This window comes from Pseudophryne corroboree, chromosome 6 (assembly GCF_028390025.1).
Source record: "Pseudophryne corroboree isolate aPseCor3 chromosome 6, aPseCor3.hap2, whole genome shotgun sequence".
In the NCBI taxonomy this organism is placed as follows: Eukaryota; Metazoa; Chordata; class Amphibia; order Anura; family Myobatrachidae; genus Pseudophryne; species Pseudophryne corroboree.
Window position 1 is genome coordinate 792,693,534 of NC_086449.1, and position 22,543 is coordinate 792,716,076.

At 45.8% G+C, this 22,543-nt stretch overlaps 1 protein-coding gene across 1 annotated transcript in view; it reads left to right on the top strand.

Annotated features, from left to right (window-relative positions):
* Positions 1–22,543, top strand: part of LOC134934690 (hepatitis A virus cellular receptor 2 homolog) — a 137,949-nt gene that overhangs the window by 110,366 nt on the left and 5,040 nt on the right. Inside the window, 4 exon segments of the mRNA XM_063930063.1 lie at positions 9,534–9,572; positions 18,289–18,348; positions 20,282–20,310; positions 22,175–22,277. Of these exon segments, the coding sequence (XP_063786133.1) occupies positions 9,534–9,572; positions 18,289–18,348; positions 20,282–20,310; positions 22,175–22,277 (231 nt within the window).

The window sequence follows — 22,543 nt, forward strand, 5'->3', positions numbered from 1 at the left end:
GCCCGTTTTCCCGAATGGAATTAAGAACCATAGTGTCTGAATTCCCTGATCCTAGAAAAGACTTAGTTGCTAGCCAGAAATACATCAGAGACCTAGGGAACACTTTAGAGCCCAATAACAAAGACTGGCAGGTATTGCTGAGGGCTTGTTTACCCTCCAATGTCGACTCGGCTCAATTTTTAGCTGACTGTGGATTGGATCAGGATGTACCTCTTACCGATGTGTACAACAAAGACAATGTAAAAAGGATAAGTTTACAGTTAAAGGAGTATTTTCCAGCCGTAGTTAAATGGAACAAGATTTTCTCCATTAAACAAAAAGAGTCAGAAACTGCTGCAGAATATTTTCACAGGGCATTGCTAGATATGCAAAATACACAGGCATAGAGGACATTAAAACAAACATAAACCATCGAGAAGTAGCAGTATCTGTACTAATGGATGGTTTAAAAGAGGCATTAAAGACAAGGGTACAGACCACGCAACCATGTTGGCGAGGTCTGTCGGTGGCTACTTTGAGAGAGGCAGCTGTGGATCACGATCGGAATATCACCAGACACAGGGAATTACAAGGTGATAAGTTAATGGCCGTAAGTATACAGGCCCTGACCACAAGGCAGCCTTTGTATAGATCACCAAACCCTGTGGGTAAGTCAAATGTGGTAACCTGTTATTTCTGTCATAGAGAGGGACACTTTGCACGAGACTGTAAATCGAGAAACATACAAAAACCTTATCAACCCCCTAGACAACGACACGACACACGACATTGGGAGCAGGGTCCGCAGAAACGGAGTTATGAGCCACATGCAGGGGAAACAAAAAGATACCCCCCGAACAGAGACTGGCAAGCCTCTAGTTGTTCCCATTTAACCCCTTCACAAGTAGTTGCTGCCAGCGGGATTCAGGGAGATCACCATACCCAATAGGGGTGTGGCCATACCTGTAATCTGCAGCCAGTAAAATTGATTGCAAGTCTTGGTAGTGAACCCGAAATTGCAATTAATGTAGCTGGTAAATCATTAAACTTTCTTGTAGATATGGGGGCGGCCAAATCAGTGATAAATTCGACAGTGGGCATGAGAACCACTGGTAAGACAGTTCCAGCCATAGGAGTAACGGGAGTAGTCCAGCATTACCCTGTTAGCAAACCAGCCGAGATTACAGTAGGGCCTTTACATACCAAGCATTCCTTTTTGCTGGCTGCATCGGCACCGACTAATCTCCTGGGAAGAGACTTATTGTGTAAAATGGGGTGCGTCATTTATTGTACTCCTGAAGGTGTATTCTTGGACATACCTGAGAATCACGCTCAGGAAGTGCGAGACATGTTAGACTCCCCATCAAAATTAATGTCACATACCATTATGACAAATAGGACTCCATCCCAAGTAGAAGAAATGACATCCCAGATACCAGAGTCACTGTGGACTAAAGACGGACAAGACACTGGATTGATGGCAAGCGTAGCTCCAGTAGTTGTGCAAGTAAAAGATGGTAGGATAGCTCCAAAAATCCCACAATACCCTCTGAAGCCAGAGGTGGAGTTAGGAGTATACCCAGTAATAGAGCGCTTGCTACAACAGGGCATTCTGGTAAGAACGTCCAGCACTGCCAATAGTCCCATCTTCCCTGTGAAAAAGAGTGGGGGGAGGGGTTACCGGCTAGTGCAGGATCTAAGGGGGATTAACAAAATAGTTGAGAGTCAGTTCCCCGTAGTGCCAAATCCAGCTGTCATCCTTATGCAAATCCCTCCCACTGCGAAATTTTTCACTGTTATTGACCTCTGCTCCGCTTTCTTTTCGGTACCTCTGCACCCTGACAGCCAATATTTGTTTGCATTTACATACAGAGGAGTCCAATACACATGGACTCGATTACCACAAGGTTTCATAGACAGTCCAAGTATATTTTCCCAGGCTTTGCATGATTGTTTACAGTCTTTCCAACCAGAGAGTGGATCAGTACTGATACAGTACGTGGATGATTTACTACTGTGTTCTGATTCAGTGGAAGCATCCCTGAAGGATACGAAACAGCTCCTGTTTCATCTTTCAGACACAGGACACAAGGTTTCCAAAGACAAGTTGCAATTATGTCAAACTAAAGTAAAATACTTGGGACACTGTCTAACACAAGGACTGAGACACCTGACCGCTGATAGAATTCAAGCAATTAGAGACATGACTCTGCCACAAACCCAGCAACAGATCAGAACATTTTTAGGAATGTGTGGGTATTGCCGTAACTGGATCCCAGGATTTTCCATTCTAGCATTACCTTTGCAGGAGATGGTTTCCTCAAACAAGCCTGATCGGATTTCGCATACAGACGAGTCCGAGATGGCATTTGAGAGACTTAAACAGTGCCTAACGCAGGCACCAGCATTAGGTATGCCAGACTATGGGAAACCCTTTGAGCTGTACGGAACAGAAAGTGCTGGTTGCGCGGCAGGCGTCCTAACCCAAAAGTACGGTGATGCCAGCAGGCCAGTAGCATACTACAGCGCTCAGCTAGATACGGTAGCGCGATCCCTCCCCACATGCTTGCGAAGCGTTGCTGCGATAGCATTGCTAGTAACGAAAAGCGAAGATGTAGTGCTAGGTCACAACCTCACAATTCATACACCACATGCAGTGTCAGCCTTGCTAAATTCTGCCCAAACCAGACACGTCTCATCAGCGCGGTTTACAAGATGGGAATTGGCACTAATGGCCCCCGTAAACATCACCATAAGGAGATGCAGTGCATTAAATCCTGCAACATATCTCCCAGGTGTGCCTGGACAGGCACAAAGGGTGGAGGATGAGAGTGGTGGGGAAGGAGAATTTAATACAAAGGAGGACACACATGATTGTATGGAATATTTGACCCAAAATTTTACCGCAAGGCCTGACATCAGTGACAACCCACTGGAAGATGTAGATCTGACCTTCTACACGGATGGTAGTTGTCACAGACAGTCAGACTCGGGAGACTTGTGTACTGGATACGCAGTCGTAGATGACCAAGGCACCATAGAAGCAGAACCGCTAGGCCCACCTCACTCAGCCCAGGTTGCTGAACTGGTCGCCCTAACCAGAGCATGTGAATTGGCTCAGGGGAAATCAGCCAATATCTACACTGACTCTAGATACGCATTCGGGGTAGTCCATGATTTCGGAGCCCTATGGCGCCTCAGAAATTTCATGACAGCAGCTGGTACACCGGTAGCGCATGCAGCTCACATCAAAAGGCTTCTAACAGCGATACAGGAACCTGACAGAGTGGCTGTTATCAAGTGTAAAGCACACACATATAGCCAGGACCCAGTATCACTTGGTAACAGCCGAGCAGACGAAGCTGCTAAGTTAGCAGCTGGTACCCCCAGACAGACAGACACCACACAACTGATGGTATTCAATACCATCAACACACAGAAGTTGTGTGAAATGCAAAATTTGTGTTCCACACAGGAAAAGGCAGTCTGGAAGGCAAAAGGATATGGCCAGGAGTCCTCAGGACTCTGGACGGATGGACAGGGTAAACCAGTGGCCCCCAGAGCATATCTTCCATGTTTAGCTGAGGCAGCACACGGGCTGACTCATCTGGGCAAGGAAGGAATGTGTAAGTTGGTAAGAGCATATTGGTGCGCCCCAGGATTTTCATCTCATGCAGGTAAGAGAGCAATGTCATGCCTTACCTGCTTGGGAAAGAATATCGGAAAGGCAATACCAACAGAACCATCGCATATCCCACCTACAGGCGGCCCTTTTCAGGTAATACAGATTGACTTTATTCAATTACCCCCTTGTCGAAATTTGAAATATGTACTTGTTTGTATAGATGTGTTCTCAAATTGGGTCGAAGCATTTCCGGCGGCCACAAATACCGCTATGTTTACTGCTAAGAAAATTGTGCAGGAATTTGTATGTAGATATGGTATCCCTAGAATAATTGAAAGTGATAGGGGTACCCATTTTACAGGTGATGTCTTTCAAGGAATGTGTAAGTTGATGGGAATTGATAGCAAGCTGCACACTCCATACCGTCCACAGGCGAGTGCGAAGGTGGAAAGAGTGAACAGCACTATTAAAAATAAACTGAGCAAAGTTATGGCAGAAACAGGATTGACATGGCCAGAAGCTTTACCCATTGTACTATACAGCATCAGAACCACTCCCAGGTCCCCTCTTAATCTGTCTCCCTTTGAAATCTTGTTTGGCCGACAACCGCATGTTATGATTAACCCTCAGGATGATTTGAAGTGTAACAATGAAGTGACTGTAAAGTACCTGATTAACATGAGTAAACAGCTAAGGAATCAAAATGATAATTTGAAGTTGGTGATTCCTGATTTACCAGATAGTAATTGTCATGACATTGAACCTGGGGATTATGTAATGATACGGAATTTTCTACGCTCAGGTTGCCTTATTGACAGATGGGAAGGACCATACCAAGTCTTATTGACTAGCACTACAGCATTGAAGGTTGCCGAGAGAGAGACTTGGGTTCATTCGTCCCATTGTAAGAAGGTTGCTGATCCAGAAAGTTCCCGTGATAAGGAACAGACGGTAGAGGAAGTTGTATCACTGGAGTGTCTGTTCCAGGAGGACTGAGGCGGCACCTGAGCATTGAAAATCACAAGATCAAAAGCAGTTGTCGATTCCCTGTTCCCTTTTATTGTTTTTCTCCACTTCCCATCCCCTCTCCCTCAAATTATTTTTCCCCCTTCTCATTCTTCTTCGTTTCCTCCTAAGATGGACTTGCCTCAAGAGACTGTGATCCGGATTTTCCTGTTGACCATGATGTTGACCAGAGCAGTCTGTTCCGGCGATAGTACCATGGAGGTCGAGAGAGGTTCTGGAATGGGTTCTGATGACAGAGATGGAGGCGTAGTTTTCCGAGAACAACATAATCAACAAGCAAAGGCGAGTATCAGAAAACGATCCGATAACATAGACCATAGAAGGAATTGTGAAGGATTGTTAGCTGAAGAAAACTGTATCTGTAGGCTCTGTGACAATGTAGTTGAGGATGGGTGCATCAAGAAATGCCAATCCAGTTTTAATATCCACATGGACCGGCATCCCTTGAGTGACTATCACTCCTTAGTGGGTAGTGTGTTAAATCAAACAGATTGTTGGGTATGCTCTCAAGTACCTCAAGGCCATAGTAAATCAGGCTTAGTACCATTCCCTTTAACGATAGGGGAGGTACTTGAGCTAAGTGGTGGGAGGCCGGTGGACAGGAGGTTTAATATCTCCAGTCCTCCTAGTTTGAAGCTCCACCAATATCATGTGGATAGATCCCTAATATGTTTTAACATTTCCAATCCCCGAAAGCCGGGAAATTGGGAAGTGTCATGGAGTAACCAAACCATGACCTTTTCATATAGAGCAGATAGAATGCCGACAGATACAGAGCTTATACGCCACATAGCCAGTAGAGGAAAATCTTTCCGATATAGGTATACCCTAGGAAGTAGGATTACGAGAGTTGGAGAGGTATCACCAGGATACTGTGCACATATCGTACAAGCTGATACGTGTACTAGACAGATGGGAGAATTAGGGTTAGGAGATTTCACATGGAAGATGTGTAATATGGTTATGTCCTACTCTGTCCCATATGTTCTCCCCGATGATGCATATTTCATATGCGGGAGGAAGGCGTATAAGTGGCTTGCCCCAAACTCTGAAGGATTGTGTTATATTGGAAAAGTACTACCTGAGGTAATGACTGTATCACATGCCAAAATGAAAGATATACACCGTGTTGCCCAAGCTCCTTATACTCACACTCATTACGAGCACGTAGTTAAACGGCACCTGATAGAAAGAACAGAGCATCCGGCCTCTGACATGATCCATGAATCCACCGGGATTCAGTTTCTACTTGCGTTAGACATCACTCGCACCGCCAGAGGAGTGTTGAATTATAAATACATATCTGCGCTCGCAAATTTGTTAGACAATATCACAGAAATGTATGATGACACTTTTAGGTATACTGGAAGAGAGCTTCAGGCTTATAAAACAGAACTGGTTCAGCATAGAATGGTTCTCAATTATCTCACGGCAGTGACAGGTGGATATTGTGTCACACTGGCAACGCAGTACGGCGTGAAATGCTGCACATATATAACGAATAGTACCGAGGACCCGGTCGAGGTCATAGACCAAAAGATGGACGATATTCTCCAATTAAAGTGGGAATTTCGCAGGAGACACAATCTCACCCTTGCTGCTGTGGGTAATGAGCTGACTGGTTGGGTGTCATGGTTGAACCCGCGAAATTGGTTCTCTGGTTTAGGAGAATGGGCTCAAGGAGTCATAATGGATGTAGGGAAGTTTCTCCTATGTATCTTAGGTGTTGTCATAACGATTGGCTTGATATTTAGATGCGGTCAGGCTTTAATGAAGTGCAAACGTAGTACCAGGGTGATGAGTTTAAGGAGTGAGGAAATTGTAATTCCAATGGATTTGATTTATGACCCAACGGTAGAGACAATGATGTGATGAAAATGCGATTATACGGTCCGTTTCTTTCACCTGTTTTTCCAAGGTAAAAAGACCCACTTTTGACGAGGAATTTGATGACCCTGTATACCGACAACTGATGGATTAAAGAAGAAGTTTTGACAACCTTATACACAGATATTTGATGAACTATGCCATAGACCCCCAGTTTCCCTAGAAATTTTAAAATTACGCTAGCCCAACACTTTTGTAAGTCTATGGACATTGACAAAGCTTTTGCTCACACCTATTGGCAAAAGCCCAAAGAAGACTGCATTCAACAGACACCGAACAAGACTTCAACCGACAAATGTTCATTAACCTGACATAGAATACCACTGCATTTACCATAATTGTGTCTTATCTTCATCTCTACAACCTTCAGGTAAAGCACACACATAGGCGATAGGGAATACCGGCACAGATATCAGCATTCACATATTCCCCCATTCGTGTATCATCAACTAAAATGTGCTCCCCCATTTTGTTGCAACCAAAAGCCGAAGAGAGCTCGGTAAAGTTTGACAGCCCATCCACAGACCCGTACCACGGGATAAGAAGGAATTCGAATGTATACTTCGCAATACCTCGAAGCTTGATTTAAAACACGTACGGCACGATGATACATGACCCCCCAAACATGGATTCATATACACATGCTTCTGCTATCTCACTAGGTCATACCCTTTTCCTACCTTCTCCTCTCCTCCCCTACCCAATCATGGAAATGTATTTACACTTGACATATATTTTTCTCGTTTTGAAATGTTTTAGGAAGTGGCAGTTATTGTTGACTGCCAAAGGGTGGACTGTCAAAGTCAGAAAAATATCACTATGCACACTGCCATATTTGCACCTCATGCGAGCTCCTGCTGCGCGTGCAAGAGCTCTCCTGTGCGTGCGCATACTCGCCTTCGCGGGCACCCGCAGGCGCACGATATGCGGATTTACGGTAGAGTTTGTATGCGTCTAGCGGGCGACTCAATCGATATATATTTTAACCATAAAATGTATTTTGTAGATCATGGTCCCTTTGATAGATTCTGAAAGTTTAGTTAATGTAGCATGTTCATGGACAGAGAGATCCCTCTTTTTCTGATACAAAGGGTCAGACAAGGATTATACAGTGGTGTTTAGTATCCATCGGAAGAGTATTTAATTAGCAATATTCCGGTGTTGGTTTGGAGCAGATTAATCGCTCGTGCGAATAGTTATGGACATAAGAAGTTTATGTCCATTTACTATTATTTGCACTTACTTATCCATGCGGCGGGAAACCTAGTTTCCCACCCACCTGAGCAGTTGGAAGTAGTCACAGCCCACCTGTATGAACCAACCTATGACCTTTTGTTTTAGTGCGAAGACGAATTCCTGTGTCCAATGAACAATGAGATTGTAGGGACCATTGAATTGTATTGTGTGTGGGGCATAAATAGACAAGCCGATCACATCCAGCTCTCACTCTTCAACGGTTCTCATTGCTGATAATCGGGAGCTGGATGTCCAGAGGCGCATGCGATCGTTCCCCTTTGTGCGTAAGTTTTTCTCCGCAATCATATTGTCTTTCTTGTTATTCTGAGCCATATCTCTCTCTCTCCCTCTTCTCTTTCCCTCTCGTTTCTCTTATATAGTTATTGTACTGATATTGTATTTCATGTGTAGTTATCTGGTTAGGTAGTCTATGTTATATTGGTAGTGTATAACTTGTATTGTATTATTCTTTTGAACGTTCATTCATTTCCTTAAAAGGCGTTAGACCCTTAGACCGGTATTGTTTGTTCATTATATTGCAGTGGGTAATAGGAGCGTCTCTATCGCTCAAACAGCTTTAGCGTAAACCCGCTTATTAAGTGTTGCATTCTCATCTTATCACTACACCAAGGGTTACTGCATAATACACTGTTTTATGGTATAGTTATAAAGGTTTAACATTGTTAGCGTCTGCGCCGCTGGTGATCTCCTCGTGGTCCCGAGCGTCCGCTACGCTATAGCGAATCATTACGTTAGTCGGCAGCCAATAGCGGGCCTGCCTGTGATCCCTTGGCCGTGAGCGAACGTGGCGCTTGAGCGTCTCGACTACGGCTAAGCGATTGTTACGCAACGTGCGTACCCTTACGGTATTCCATACGTTAATAGCGTACATTGTTCTTAGACCTCTTAAAGGGTTTTAAGTAAGATAAATATTTAGCTTTATCAGAATATACGCATTGGGTTCGTCGTATGCAATGTGGAAACACGTATGATGCAACAAGCCCTATGAGAGATATCACCATGGCCCAGTGTCGGACTGGAGTATGAAGGGCCCCCTGGGGGAACACAGCGGTAGGGGCCCATATTTAGAGGTGTGGCCAGTCTCCAGAGCGGGGGGGTGGCCAGCCGCCACATTGGTTTTCGTAACCATTAGAGCAGAGGTTCTCAAACTCGGTCCTCGAGGGCCCACACAGTGCATGTTTTGCAGGTCTCCTCACAGAATCGCAAGTTAAATAATTAGCTCCACCTGTGGACCTTTAAAATGTGTCAGTGAGTAATTAATACACCTGTGCACCTGCTGGGTTACCTGCAAAACATGCACCGTGTGGGGTCCCGAGGACCGAGTTTGAGAACCTCTGCATTAGAGAATGCTTGGGCTGGGCCCTTTGGTAAATATATTTAGTAAATGCTGTTAGTGCATACATGATAATGTAGTAAATTAAAAACAGCAATGCACTATAGACAATTCACCATAGCCCTGTACAATATTAGGTAAAAACATATGTATAATGTATAATTCAAGAACATAGTCTGGAACCTGATCCCTAAAGCAGGAGATGGGGGCCCATCGGGGTTTCCCCTGTACCCCTGTGGGCCAGTCCAACCCTGCCATGGCCGCTTCCAGCAATCAACCTAAAGGATAAACATTTTATGGGCATGATTAGCTGCTGATCACATACAGTGCCAGATTTGCATGTTTATTTCATATATATATATATATATATATATATATATTTCCATGTCTAGCACCAAGAAGTAACACATTATGTTTGTGTTACAGGAGAAGCCAACTGCACAAAACAAGAAACGTTTTCTACACGTAAGTACTTTGTATATATAAGTAATAAATGTATTTTAATTTTAAAAGGAAACCATTGCCATTTCTACACAGCGCCCTATTGTTCATTCAGCATCCTTTCTGTGTCCTGATGTCTGAATTATCATCACACAATTGGGGTGGTGACTGTACCATCTGTTCACTGGAGTTGGGTATGTTATAGCGGCGGTCAGCATACCGATGCCGGGATCCCGGACGCCAGAATGCCAGCAGGGGGGCAAGCTCAACAAAGCCCCTTGCGGGCTCGCTGCACTCGCCAGTTTCTATTCCCACTCTATGGGTGGACACCCACGAGTGGGAATAGACCTCAGCCCCCTGCCGCCAATGTGGCGGCCGGGTATACTGGCGTCGGTATGCTGAACACCAGGATCCCGAACGCTGGGATCGCGACTACATCCCGCTCACTGTTATCATGGCCATCAAGATTGTGTATCCAGAACTTACCGTTGAGCTACGTGGACTGGTCCTGTGGGCTGAATACCTTCCAGCTATAATAAAAACCTTTGAGCTCAATTACAGCCCATTATGTAGTCCCTCCGAGCAGTTCCCAGGATTATAGGGCTCTAATACAGATTGCCTGATGCAAGAGTTCTAGCACAATAACTGCTGGACAACTTCAAGAAATCACTGAGTTTTTCCATATTCTGATGACTGGTCTTCAACTTCTTTCCCTGTGTTCTCTGTGAAACGTGGTCTGTGTTTGGGTGATTACAGTGGCTGTACCAGATTGATTATCTTGTATGCACTAGGCTTGTTGACCATCATGTGGTCTCCGAAACTTTGAGGCTCAGCATCCTGGAATTTGCACGCCCTGCACCCTTTATAGAAACAGCACCCGTGAGCACAAGCAATCTGTGGATCTCCTGCATTGCCTGGCTTTTACTTATTTATTTTTCTTCACCCCCTCTCTTTATTTCTACCTCACTCTCTCTTCCATACCCCAAAACTTTCTTCCAACATCTCCTTTTCCATTTCCCACTGTCTCTCTACCACCGACCCCTCACTCTTTCCTTTGCATCTCTGACACTGGAGGGAGGGGTCAGATTTCATACCAACTGTCATTACATTCCAGAGTGATGACATCATTTTTATCAGCAGTTGACTTTATTATATAGATTTAGGCCACCTGTGTTTCTAAAGCTTTAGTGGAACTACAAGTCCAAGCAAGCTGGACTAAGTTGAAGTAAGAACATAAGGCCAGATGTTCAAATTTAAGGATTGTTTATCTTTTATGATAAAAACACGCGCAGTACGAGTCCTGCATCGTTGGAAGAAGGACGGCTGCAGACATCAAGTGATTGACTGTCTGTAGCCGTTTTGTGGGAGGAGAAGGAGTGGCTATGGTCTCCGTTTCCCAAAATGGAGGTGTGTCACCTCTGTTTTGGGGAGTGCTGAGGCCAGGGTCTCCCTCTTCCGATTATTAGGAGCTACTGTGGCCGGCTTGCGTGACCTCATGGGTCATTCAGCCGGCCGATGGTGTCACAGGTGAACCAATGTATTTGCAGCACTGGATCACACATGTATGCAGGAGGCATCTTTCAAGTAAGCAGCAGCGATGCCCTCTCCAACCACATCTGAAACAGGCCCCCTGTGACCTTTATATGCTAGAATCAGCACTGGAATCCCAACACACAATGCAAGCCCGATGCTGTAATCCTGAAAGGGGACAAAACACAGACGCTGGTATCCAGACCCATGGGATCCTGGTCGTACACAAAGCAGATCGGGTAAGTACTACACCCGCGAAGGGGGGGAGATCATGTTTAAGCAACACCTGGGGGACTTAGTGGGGGGGGGTTTAGGGTGCATGGAGGCGGGGATTAGACACCACCAGAGATGGTTGGGTTAGGCTGCAAGGGGGAGGGATGGTATGGTTTAGGATTCAGTGCGGTGGGGGAGTGTGTGTGTGTTAGGTTTAGGCAACACCCGGGGGGGTTAGGCTGCAAGGGGGGGAAGGGTTAGGCTGCAGGGGGCGAGGATTAGGGTTAGGCACCTATAAGGGAGGCTTAGGGTAGAGTATGGGGAGGGATAGAGCACTTGCCAACCCCTGTTGGGATTTCGACGGTCGGGATAACGCTCCTGACTGCCAGTATCACGACAGCTGGCATTTCATACCCAACAGTTGCTCATATAGTTTTATAAAAGACTGTCTTTACTTTTTATTTCAAATTTGAGTGGAATTCTTTTTTAAGATCTGGAAACTGCAGAGTACGTAATAGGGCACCCAAAGGGGAAGCTGGGCTGCTATATGAGGAAGTCTCTGTTATGCACACCAGTGCCAGCAGGAATGTACTGGTGTCTGAACGGAGAGGGATGCAAAACAAATGAACTCACAGACAGACTGGGGAATATGACATTACATACACAGAAGGTGATAGGGTAACAAAATAAACACAAAGTGAACAGAGAAGCCCAAAGGCTGAGAAACTGGGTGTCTCCCTAGTATTAGGAATGCTCAGATGGAAAGAAGCGAGATGTTGTGATTTAATACGTAGAGAACCCGAAATGCTGTTGCTAAGGGCAACAGCAAAACCCTAAAGGGTTACCAACGGGTGTGGCAGTAAACTACTTGGTCAGAGATGGAATAATAGACACAAGGAGAGTCTCCACAATCCTAGTCTTCACTTGCAGTGCACTGGTTCAGCTTACTTCCACTAAACTGACACCTGAACACCTTGCACAGTGAGAAAGGATTTTGGCAGGCACGTCTGAGAATACAGCCGCAAACCTGCTAGGTTCACAGAGTAGCAAAAGAACCCCAGCAGGTTAAACGACTGACTCCAGTCTTACTGCTAGGTCTGGATTGGCAGAGTGTAATACCAAATCCCAAGGCCTATTTGCAGTAAGCAACAAACAAATACAAAGTTTACACAGTACTAGCTAGCTTTCAGGAACTGACTAACCAACATAGATTCAGCAGCATCTGCCTAACCTGAGAAGAGGGTTTATATAGCAGGTGCTGTCCACGCCCCACTCAGACCTCACAGACTGTGAGCACAAAAACCAGCACCGGATCCCCTGCCGTGCACAGAGCCTGTAACCACTGCACAGCAAAAGACCCGAACCGGAGTATCAGCTACGCTCAGGTTACTCTGCTAGCACTTGTCTCCCGGTTGCCATGACGACGTGGCAGCACAGAGCAGGAGACCCTAACAGTACCCCCCCTCTGACGAGGGGTCAAAGAACCCCTACCACTGGGTTTATCGGGGAACTGCGAGAAGAAAGAGCGTAACAGTCTGGGGGCATGAAGATCACAACTGCGCACCCACGACCGCTCCTCCGGGCCATACCCCTTCCAGTGCACCAAAAATGACAGCCGACCCCGAACCATCTTGGAGTCAAGAATCCTTTCAACAACAAACTCCCTCTGGCCACGTATCAGAAGAGGGGAAGGTCTTCCACTGGAAGAAGGATTACTAATCGCCCGTTTTAAAAGGGAACAATGAAATGTTTTATTGATACACAAAGAACGGGGTAGATCTAACTGAAATGCCACCGGATTGATAACCCTAGTGATCTTATAAGGACCGATGAACCGGGGGCCTAACTTATGAGATGGCTGTCTCAACTTCAAATTCTTGGTAGACAACCAGACGAAGTCTCCTAATTTGAAGCTGCAGGGTCTCTTCCGCTTATCAAAAACCCTTTTGGTCACTAATGACACAGACACAAGGGCTTTCTTCACTTTCCTCCAAATACCTCTAAGGACCGAAACCACAGAGGAACCACCAGGCGTGGAGTCCAGGGGGTCAAAAGAATTGGCCTTAGGATGATGCCCATACACACAAAGGAAGGGAGAGATCCCTGTAGCAGAGTGAGCCGCGTTGTTATAGGCAAACTCCGCCATGGACAGATGAGCAACCCAGTCAGTCTGACACTTGGAGACATAACACCTGAGGAACTGCTCCAAGGACTGGTTCACCCTTTCAGTCTGCCCATTAGACTGCGGATGGTAGCCTGACGACAAGCTGACAGAAATCTGGAGATCGGAACAAAATGCCCTCCAGAATTTGGCCACAAACTGGGATCCGCGGTCAGAGACCACATCAAGTGGCAACCCGTGGAGGCGCACAACATGCAGCATAAATAATTCAGACAGGCGTCTGGCCGATGGCAGCCCAACCAATGGAACGAAGTGCGCCATCTTCGAAAACCTGTCAACGACAACCCAGATGGCTGTCATCCCCGAGGATTTGGGCAAGTCCACCACAAAATCCATTGAAATGTGGGTCCATGGCTTAGATGGAATAGAGAGTGGATGTAATGGGCCAACAGGAACCCCTCTAGGAGTCTTATTTCGGGCACAGATGTCACATGCCCGAACCCACTGATCCACATCTCTAGCCACCGAGGGCCACCACACCGCCCTAGATAGCAACTCCCGAGTTCTGGCAATACCCGGGTGACCTGCCGACTTCTTGGCATGGAATTCCAAGAACACTCGCTGTCTTAACCTAGGAGGCACAAACAAAAGACCTACCGGAAGGTCTGGAGGAGCCTGCTCCTGTGCTCTGAGGACTAATGACAAGAGGTCCTGGGTAATGCCCACTTTAATACATGATGGGGACACAATGGGCAATGGCTCCTCGGTGGTCTCCTGGATTGGAGCAAAACTCTGCGAGAGCGCGTCAGCCTTGATGTTTTTTGACCCAGGGCGATATGTTATAAAAAAATTAAAGCGAGCAAAAAACAAAGCCCATCGTGCCTGCCTGGCATTGAGGCGCTTCGCTGACTCTAAATATGCCAAATTCTTATGGTCGGTGAGAATTGAGACCACAAACTTAGCCCCCTCAAGCCAGTGTCTCCACTCCTCGAGTGCATCCTTAATAGCCAACAATTCCCGGTTACCCACGTCATAATTCATCTCGGCAGGCGAAAATTTACGGGAAAAGTAAGCACAGGGATGAAGGCGATTATCAGACACCCCCATCTGAGAGAGCACTGCCCCAATACCCATCTCAGAGGCATCCACCTCCACCACAAAAGGACGCTCTGGCCGAGACAAATGCCCTTTTGAGACGGGCAAAAGCCGCTTTGGCCTCACAAGACCAGTGAGCAACATCTGCCCCTTTCTTAGTGAGTGCCACCAAGGGCGCCACTATAGACGAAAATCCAGCGATAAATCGTCTATAAAAATTTGCAAAGCCCAGAAAACGCTGAAGCGCCTTCAAACTAGTGGGCTGCACCCAATCTAGGACTGCCTGTACCTTGGAACCCTCCATTTGGAAACCTTCTGGAGAGATAATATATCCTAGAAATGCGATTTGCTGAACTTCAAATTCGCACTTCTCCAGCTTCGCCCCAAGCCGGTGGTCTCTGAGTTTCTGGAGGACTAAGCGTACATGCTTCCGATGTTCCTCCAGGGAATGGGAGAAGATTAGGATGTCATCTAAGTATACAACTAAGAATCTATCCAAATATTCCCTGAGCACATCGTTCATAAAGTCCTGGAAGACTGCCGGGGCATTACAGAGCCCAAAAGGCATCACCAAATATTCATAATGCCCTGAGTGGGTATTAAAGGCAGTCTTCCATTCATCCCCCTCTCTTATTCGGATTAGATTGTACGCACCGCGTAGGTCAATCTTAGAAAAAATGGTGGCCGTACGAAGCTGGTCAAACAAGACCGAAATGAGAGGCAGTGGGTATGAGTTTTTAATCGTGATACGATTCAATTCCCTGAAGTCGATGCAGGGTCGCAACGAACCATCCTTTTTACCCACGAAGAAGAACCCCGACCCAACTGGAGACTGTGAAGGTCTGATAAATCCCTTAGCCAAGTTCTCCTGAATGTACTCTGCCATAGCCTGAGTCTCAGGACGTGACAGGGAGTACAACCTGCTCTTGGGAAGCTTAGCGTTCGGCAACAAATTAATGGCACAGTCATAGGGGCGATGGGGAGGTAGTACCTCTGCAACTCTTTTGGAGAACACGTCCGCAAAATCTGCATAACATCCGGGCAATCCTGGCAAACTTAGCTGCGAAAGCCTGACTGGAAGGCTCAAGCAACTCCTGAAACAATCAGTACCCCAACTAAGAATCTCCCCAGAGACCCAGTCAAATTGAGGATTGTGGGCCTTTAACCAGGGTAACCCCAACACCAATGGGGCAAAAGTACAGACAGTCACATAAAATTTTTCGGAGTGTGTGGCTCCAATAAACAAAGAAATCTGGCTAGTGCAAGAGGTAATTTTACCCTGGGATAATGGTTCCCCGTTTAACCCACAAATCTCAATTTCCGATGCCAAGGGTACTAAGGGAACAGAGTGTTTCAGGGCGAATTGGCGGTCCATAAAAACCCCGTCGGCCCCACTGTCCACAAAGGCCTCAGTCTTGACAGTTTGACCGAGGATCTTCAAGGTCACCGGAATGATAAAAGTCTTCTTGGGAAATTCTGACTTCTGGCCTGACAGGATATTTCCCATCACCCTCAGGCCCTGAAGTTTTCCGGCTTTTCTGGGCATGATACTACCACATCACCTTTATTCCCACAGTACAAACATAACCCCTGCTGTCTCCTCCGCGTCTTCTCACGCGAGGAGAGGCGGGTAGCCCCAATCTGCATAGGCTCCTCGGAAAATTCCTCAGAGTCTGAGGTTCCCTTGGGAATGAAGGAAACCTCGGTCTCCCTTTCAAGCCTGCGCTCTCTCAGCCGTCTATCCACCCGAATGGATAACTGCATGAGCTGATCCAAGCTATCAGGCAAGGGATATTGTACCAGTTGGTCTTTTAACTGGTTAGAAAGACCTCTTCGGTACTGGTGTCTCAGGGCTGGGTCATTCCACTGAGTATCATGGGCCAACCTCCGAAACTCCGTACAATAAACCTCAACTGGCCTTCGCCCTTGCTTAAGGATCGAAATCTGAGCCTCGGCTGAGGCCGTCTTGTCAGGGTCATCATACAACATGCCCAGTGCCGTAAAAAAAGCATCAAAACTTTTAAGCGACGGACAGTCAGGCTGCAACCCATATGCCCAGACCTGTGGGTCTCCTTGTAGCAAGGAAATCACTATGCCTACCCGCTGAATCTCCGACCCAGAAGACTGAGGCCTAAGCTGGAAATATAGCTTGCAGCTCTCCTTGAAACAAAAGAACTGCGAGCGATCTCCAGAAAAACGATCCGGGAGATTTACTTTCGGCTCCTTAACCCCTGAAGGTACTGCTGCTGCGGGAGCTCCGCCAGCGGCCTGCGAGGTGTGCATTTTAATGGACAAATCATTAAATTGTCGAGTCAGGACCTGCACCTGATCGACCACCTGTTGCAAAGTATTTTGAGGGGTATGCTCCATATTCCCACAAAATTTCAACAGGAGTATTGGGCTGCTGAATATGTTATGCACACCAGTGCCAGCAGGAATGTACTGGTGTCTGAACGGAGAGGGATGCAAAACAAATGAACTCACAGACAGACTGGGGAATATGACATTACATACACAGAAGGTGATAGGGTAACAAAATAAACACAAAGTGAACAGAGAAGCCCAAAGGCTAAGAAACTGGGTGTCTCCCTAGTATTAGGAATGCTCAGATGGAAAGAAGCGAGATGTTGTGATTTAATACGTAGAGAACCCGAAATGCTGTTGCTAAGGGCAACAGCAAAACCCTAAAGGGTTACCAACGGGTGTGGCAGTAAACTCCTTGGTCAGAGATGGAATAATAGACACAAGGAGAGTCTCCACAATCCTAGTCTTCACTTGCAGTGCACTGGTTCAGCTTACTGCCACTAAACTGACACCTGAACACCTTGCACAGTGAGAAAGGATTTTGGCAGGCAAGTCTGAGAATACAGCCGCAAACCTGCTAGGTTCACAGAGTAGCAAAAGAACCCCAGCAGGTTAAACGACTGACTCCAGTCTTACTGCTAGGTCTGGATTGGCAGAGTGTAATACCAAATCCCAAGGCCTATTTGCAGTAAGCAACAAACAAATACAAAGTTTACACAGTACTAGCTAGCTTTCAGGAACTGACTAACCAACAAAGATTCAGCAGCATCTGCCTAACCTGAGAAGAGGGTTTATATAGCAGGTGCTGTCCACGCCCCACTCAGACCTCACAGACTGTGAGCACAAAAACCAGCACCGGATCCCCTGCCGTGCACAGAACCTGTAACCACTGCACAGCAAAAGACCCGAACCGGAGTATCAGCTACGCTCAGGTTACTCCGCTAGCACTTGTCTCCCGGTTGCCATGACGACGTGGCAGCACAGAGCAGGAGACCCTAACAGTCTCATGCTGGTTGTATGCTCTGCTGTAAGCTTTGGTTATTCTCTGGTCCTTTGTGTGTGTCCTGGTTAGAGCCAATCTTTATGTTGTTTATCAAGGGCGGCTTGTGCCGGTGCAGGAGCAGTGTATACATCTGGCACTTTGCCAGAGCCTACTTCTTTATCTCTGGCACCAATTTCCCAGAGATTACTTCTGATGCGGCCGTGCAAGGTAAGTATATCCAATGGGTGGATAGCTATAAGGGGCCCATCCTGTACCCATTACAGATATGCCAAGTTTATCTTTGTGATTGCCCTCTTCAGTTGTAACCCTTGCCTTGCCTGACTAGTTGTATGGCTTTGACTGATGTGATTAACTCTTGGTTAACGCTGTCTGTTAGCTTTCCATGTCACCCATCTCTTCTGCCATCAGTCCCCACTGTATATTTCATACCGTGATTCCCAGTAAATTGTTTCTTCTGGTGTCTGAATCTCCAGGTTCATCTTTCACTCCACCCCCGCAGATCCAGTTGCCACCTAGCACAGCTTACTATACTGGTAAGAGTTACACCTTTTGGTACATCAACATTTTAAATAGAAGATTACAATATACTGTAGGTTTCTGGGGTCTATTTACTAAAATGTCACCGGGGCAGATGAGTAATACTCAACTTGCCTCGCCAATTCTGGCCTGGGGGGTAATGGTTCACCTACCACTTCATGTGCAAAGTACAAGAGCTAATAGGTAAACTGTAAAATGAGTCAGGACAAACAAACATATCAATAAAGTTTTGAGACCATATAAATGGATGTTTGGGATCAGGACCCTCATCCTCGATAAAGCACCCACAGTGGTGTGAAACGCGTTGGAAAGGGTAGGGCAACAACACGAGACTGTCATCTCAGCACGGTAGCGTCTAGATTTTCTTCGTGCAGAGGACCTTTCCCATAACCCCCTGGGTCCATGTCACAATCTATTTGGAATAGAAAAGTGTGGCGAGCGAAGCGGAGCAGAGCGAGACACCGAGCCCGATGCGTGGCGAGCGAAGAGAGCCCGCGAGGGTCCAATCCTGCATAGAAAAAATAAATACCCCAAACGATCGGAGAACGAAGAAAACATTTAGGAGCTGTAAGGGCGGAAGTTCTCTCCTGCCCTCTCATTTTGTCACGTCCAGGTCCTTTGCACGAAGGCAACATAGACACAACCATCTCAGCACCCGGAGTCCATCCGCCGAATCCCGTATAGCCGGTGACGTCATCACTCAGCGCCGCGGCTTGCAATTGCCGCTCACTACAGCGCCCGTGCCGGACGAGAGACGTAGAAGGGACACCGTTGGTTAGGGTTAAGATAGGGATAGTGTGATACACTATACCACCAACGCTTCCACGGTTGTGCCTTTAGAAACTACAATCCTACAACAACAAAAGATCAAAAAAGAGCTTAAACACTATAATGTTTTAAAGTCTATGTGTTTGTTTGTCCTGACTCATTTTACAGTTTACCTATTAGCTCTTGTACTTTGCACACGTAGATCTAGAATTTATTCTAAACAAGCTGCTCCCACATACATAGCGCTAGATGAAAACTATATACATGTCACCTACCACTTCGCCAGGCAAGAATGAGGGGATCTGCCTATGCATGACATGGCTAAAAGGTTCACTTATCTACAGTGGAAATAAAACCCATGACTAAGGATTTCAATTCCAATTTGTCAAATATAAAAAAAAAAAATGTTTTAAAAGATAAAAAAATATATAAGAACAGTGTATTGAAAAACTATTGGCCAATAAAATTATATTTCATTCAAAGTATAAAGCATAATTTTATTCATTTATTCTGTTATTGTCAGTCTGAGATGGTGGTACTAGAAGCAGAAGAAGGATCTTTGTTGCAAGGGGATTGGTATGGTATACCGCCGCACGGGATGCTGATGGTCAGTGCTGGCCATAGGTTCTGTTCTCCCTCTATGGGTGTCATGAAGACCCATAGCGGGGGAATCACCTACCTCGCCGGTATGCCGGTGGCAGTATGCTGCCCCATTCGGGATCCCGGCGTCGGTATTGTGACTGCATACCATTGCAAGGCTTCCTTTCGCTTTACATGCAGAGATGGTAGATATTACCGTAATACCACTGGCTACCACCTATCATAGCAAGACACCTTGATGTGTTGGGCAGAGCCCTACCCCTGGCTAGAACACATTTCCTCTCTTTAATGAGTACACCACTGACACATAACTGCACCTTGCCAACTATTTCAGTGTATCATTTTTTAATATACGAAATTTAAATATTTTTTGTAAATAAAGATTTATTTGGGGACAAAAAGCTCATAGAGAACACACACACACACACACACACACACACACACACACACACACACACACACACACACACACACACAAACTATTAGTGGTATTACTGTGTAATGAGGCAATGAGATCTTAAAGTAGTGTGTATAATACAGTATTTTTTATTATTCTTTCAGATACCAAAATTTCTTCCAACACCTTAGAGGTAACATACCGTCTGCACCCTAAATTTTGGCTTTAAGTATTATGTACTGAAGTGGGAATGTTACTGTATTTCTAAGTTCTTAGACAGAACTAATACTTTTTTTATAAATACTAAGCACTTCTCTTTAGGGTAGGCCAGCCTACTGATCCCTACTAACCCAGTTGACCAACATACTGATCCCTACTAGGCTACAAGATCAGCCTGCTGAACCCTATCAGCCTATTACACCGGTCTACTGATCCTACTAGAGCAGCCTACTGAACCCTACTAGACCAGCCTATGGATCTACTCTAACCTACTAGACCAGCCTGCTGTTTCTTACTATCCTATTACACCAGCCTACTGATCTTTAGAAACCCAGGAGACAGCCAACTGAACCATACTAGCCCAGCCAGTGGATCCATTCTAGCCTACTATTTCCCACTATCCTATTACACCAGCCTGCTGATTCTTAGTAACCCAGGAGAACAGCCTACTGATCCATTTTAGCCTACTAAACAGCCTGCTGAACGCTACTAGACTATTACATCATACTACTGATCTCTACTAGCCCAGAAGACCAGCCTAGTGTCTTTACTAGACTAGTCTATGGATCATACTATCCTACTAGACCATCTTAATGGTCCCTACTTATCCATCATGTGCTGCAGATTTTTATTTAGTATTTCGTTTTCCAGGCACAAGTAGAATAATTACTTATAATCAATCTTATTTTTATGTTATTTTAGCACTTTATCAAAGTTATAGTTTAGTTTTACAAATAAAATAACATGTTGTCTGACACATGATAACTGAAGTATTTTATCAATCTGTTTTTAATATTTTACTACTTTTAACTTTACTTTGTTCATTTTTGCTGCTTTGGTGACCCTTTACAATGAGGGGAGGGTCTGGCGGACAATAACTGCATTGAATAAAATGTTGTCTAGGACTCATAGGAGGTACACTTGCCCGCCTGGTCCCCTGACATTTGGGGGTAAATGTAAAACAGAAATACTAATCAAAGCAGAACACTGAGTACTTAGTAAATTTACCACTTGGGCTACTACTGACAGCCTAGGCCCTAGGTGAATGAATCTTAGCAACACATGGCAGCTTACATAGCAACAATTATCCATCAGCAAAGACTTCTGGGAAAAGCTATTCACATTTCCTGTAAACCCTATAGGGTAAAGTGATTCCTATGAACACTGTTCTCCAGTTTAGATGATACCTGTCATGAACGGGCAGGGCCATATTAAGATCTGTGGGGGCCCCTGGGCAACAAATTTGTGGGGCCCCCACACACTGTCCTCACAACTGCAAGAAACCATCGGAGTAGGAGTACAGCATTTACCTGTCTCCTCTCCGTCCTCATCGGCAGCTGAGCTGTTCATTTACTGCTGCGGCCGCCGAGGAGCTTCACTCACAGCAGTGTGAAGTCTTGCGAGATATTGTCAAATCAAATAAATGACAGTATAATCCTTCATCCACAGCTTCCCCAGATTAGTGATGGCTATGCCACCAGACCAGAGTTATATTCCAGCATCAATGTTCCTTGTGAGGAGATGAGTACTCTGCATTACTGTAGCACTTACCACATGTCTCTTCCACTAACCATGGCAGCAAAAGCGCCTTTATGTTGGCTGCTACCTGTACATGTAGTGCTCTGCCACCGAACATCAGACAGAATTCAGAAACTTTATCATCTTTATTTCTGAGATGCTTACTGGTAGCTCCTTCATGCTGGTTGGTGTCACATTTAACCACAGGCCACAAACTGCTTCTCTATAAAATACAGTAAATGGTATTGGTAGGTGTTATGACCACATACAAACACCATTTAACGTGACAAATGCATTATGTCCTCTTTTCTCGCTTATAGAGGACTGAGGACCCCTCATCATCGGATTACAACGTTTATATAGTTGCTGGTGTTGTCGTGGTGATCCTGTTCTGCTTTCTGCTGGCGATGGTTCTATACAGATGTAAGTAAATTCATTTATGAAGCATTAAAAAAACATTGGTCAGAGTATATACTGTACATGTCTGCTGGTATACGTGTCATGTGTGTATACTAGGGGTCCACTTATCAGCACACCATACGGCAGGTAGGTAAAATACCAGTGACGTGCAGTGAGGTCATTGGCTGGGGAGGCACCAAGTAAAGCCCTGTCCTCGGGGCCAGATTACAGGATGGGGGGTGGATAAAGTGGGCTCCCTGGGGCACGTGCTTTGATGTCCCCCTAAACCC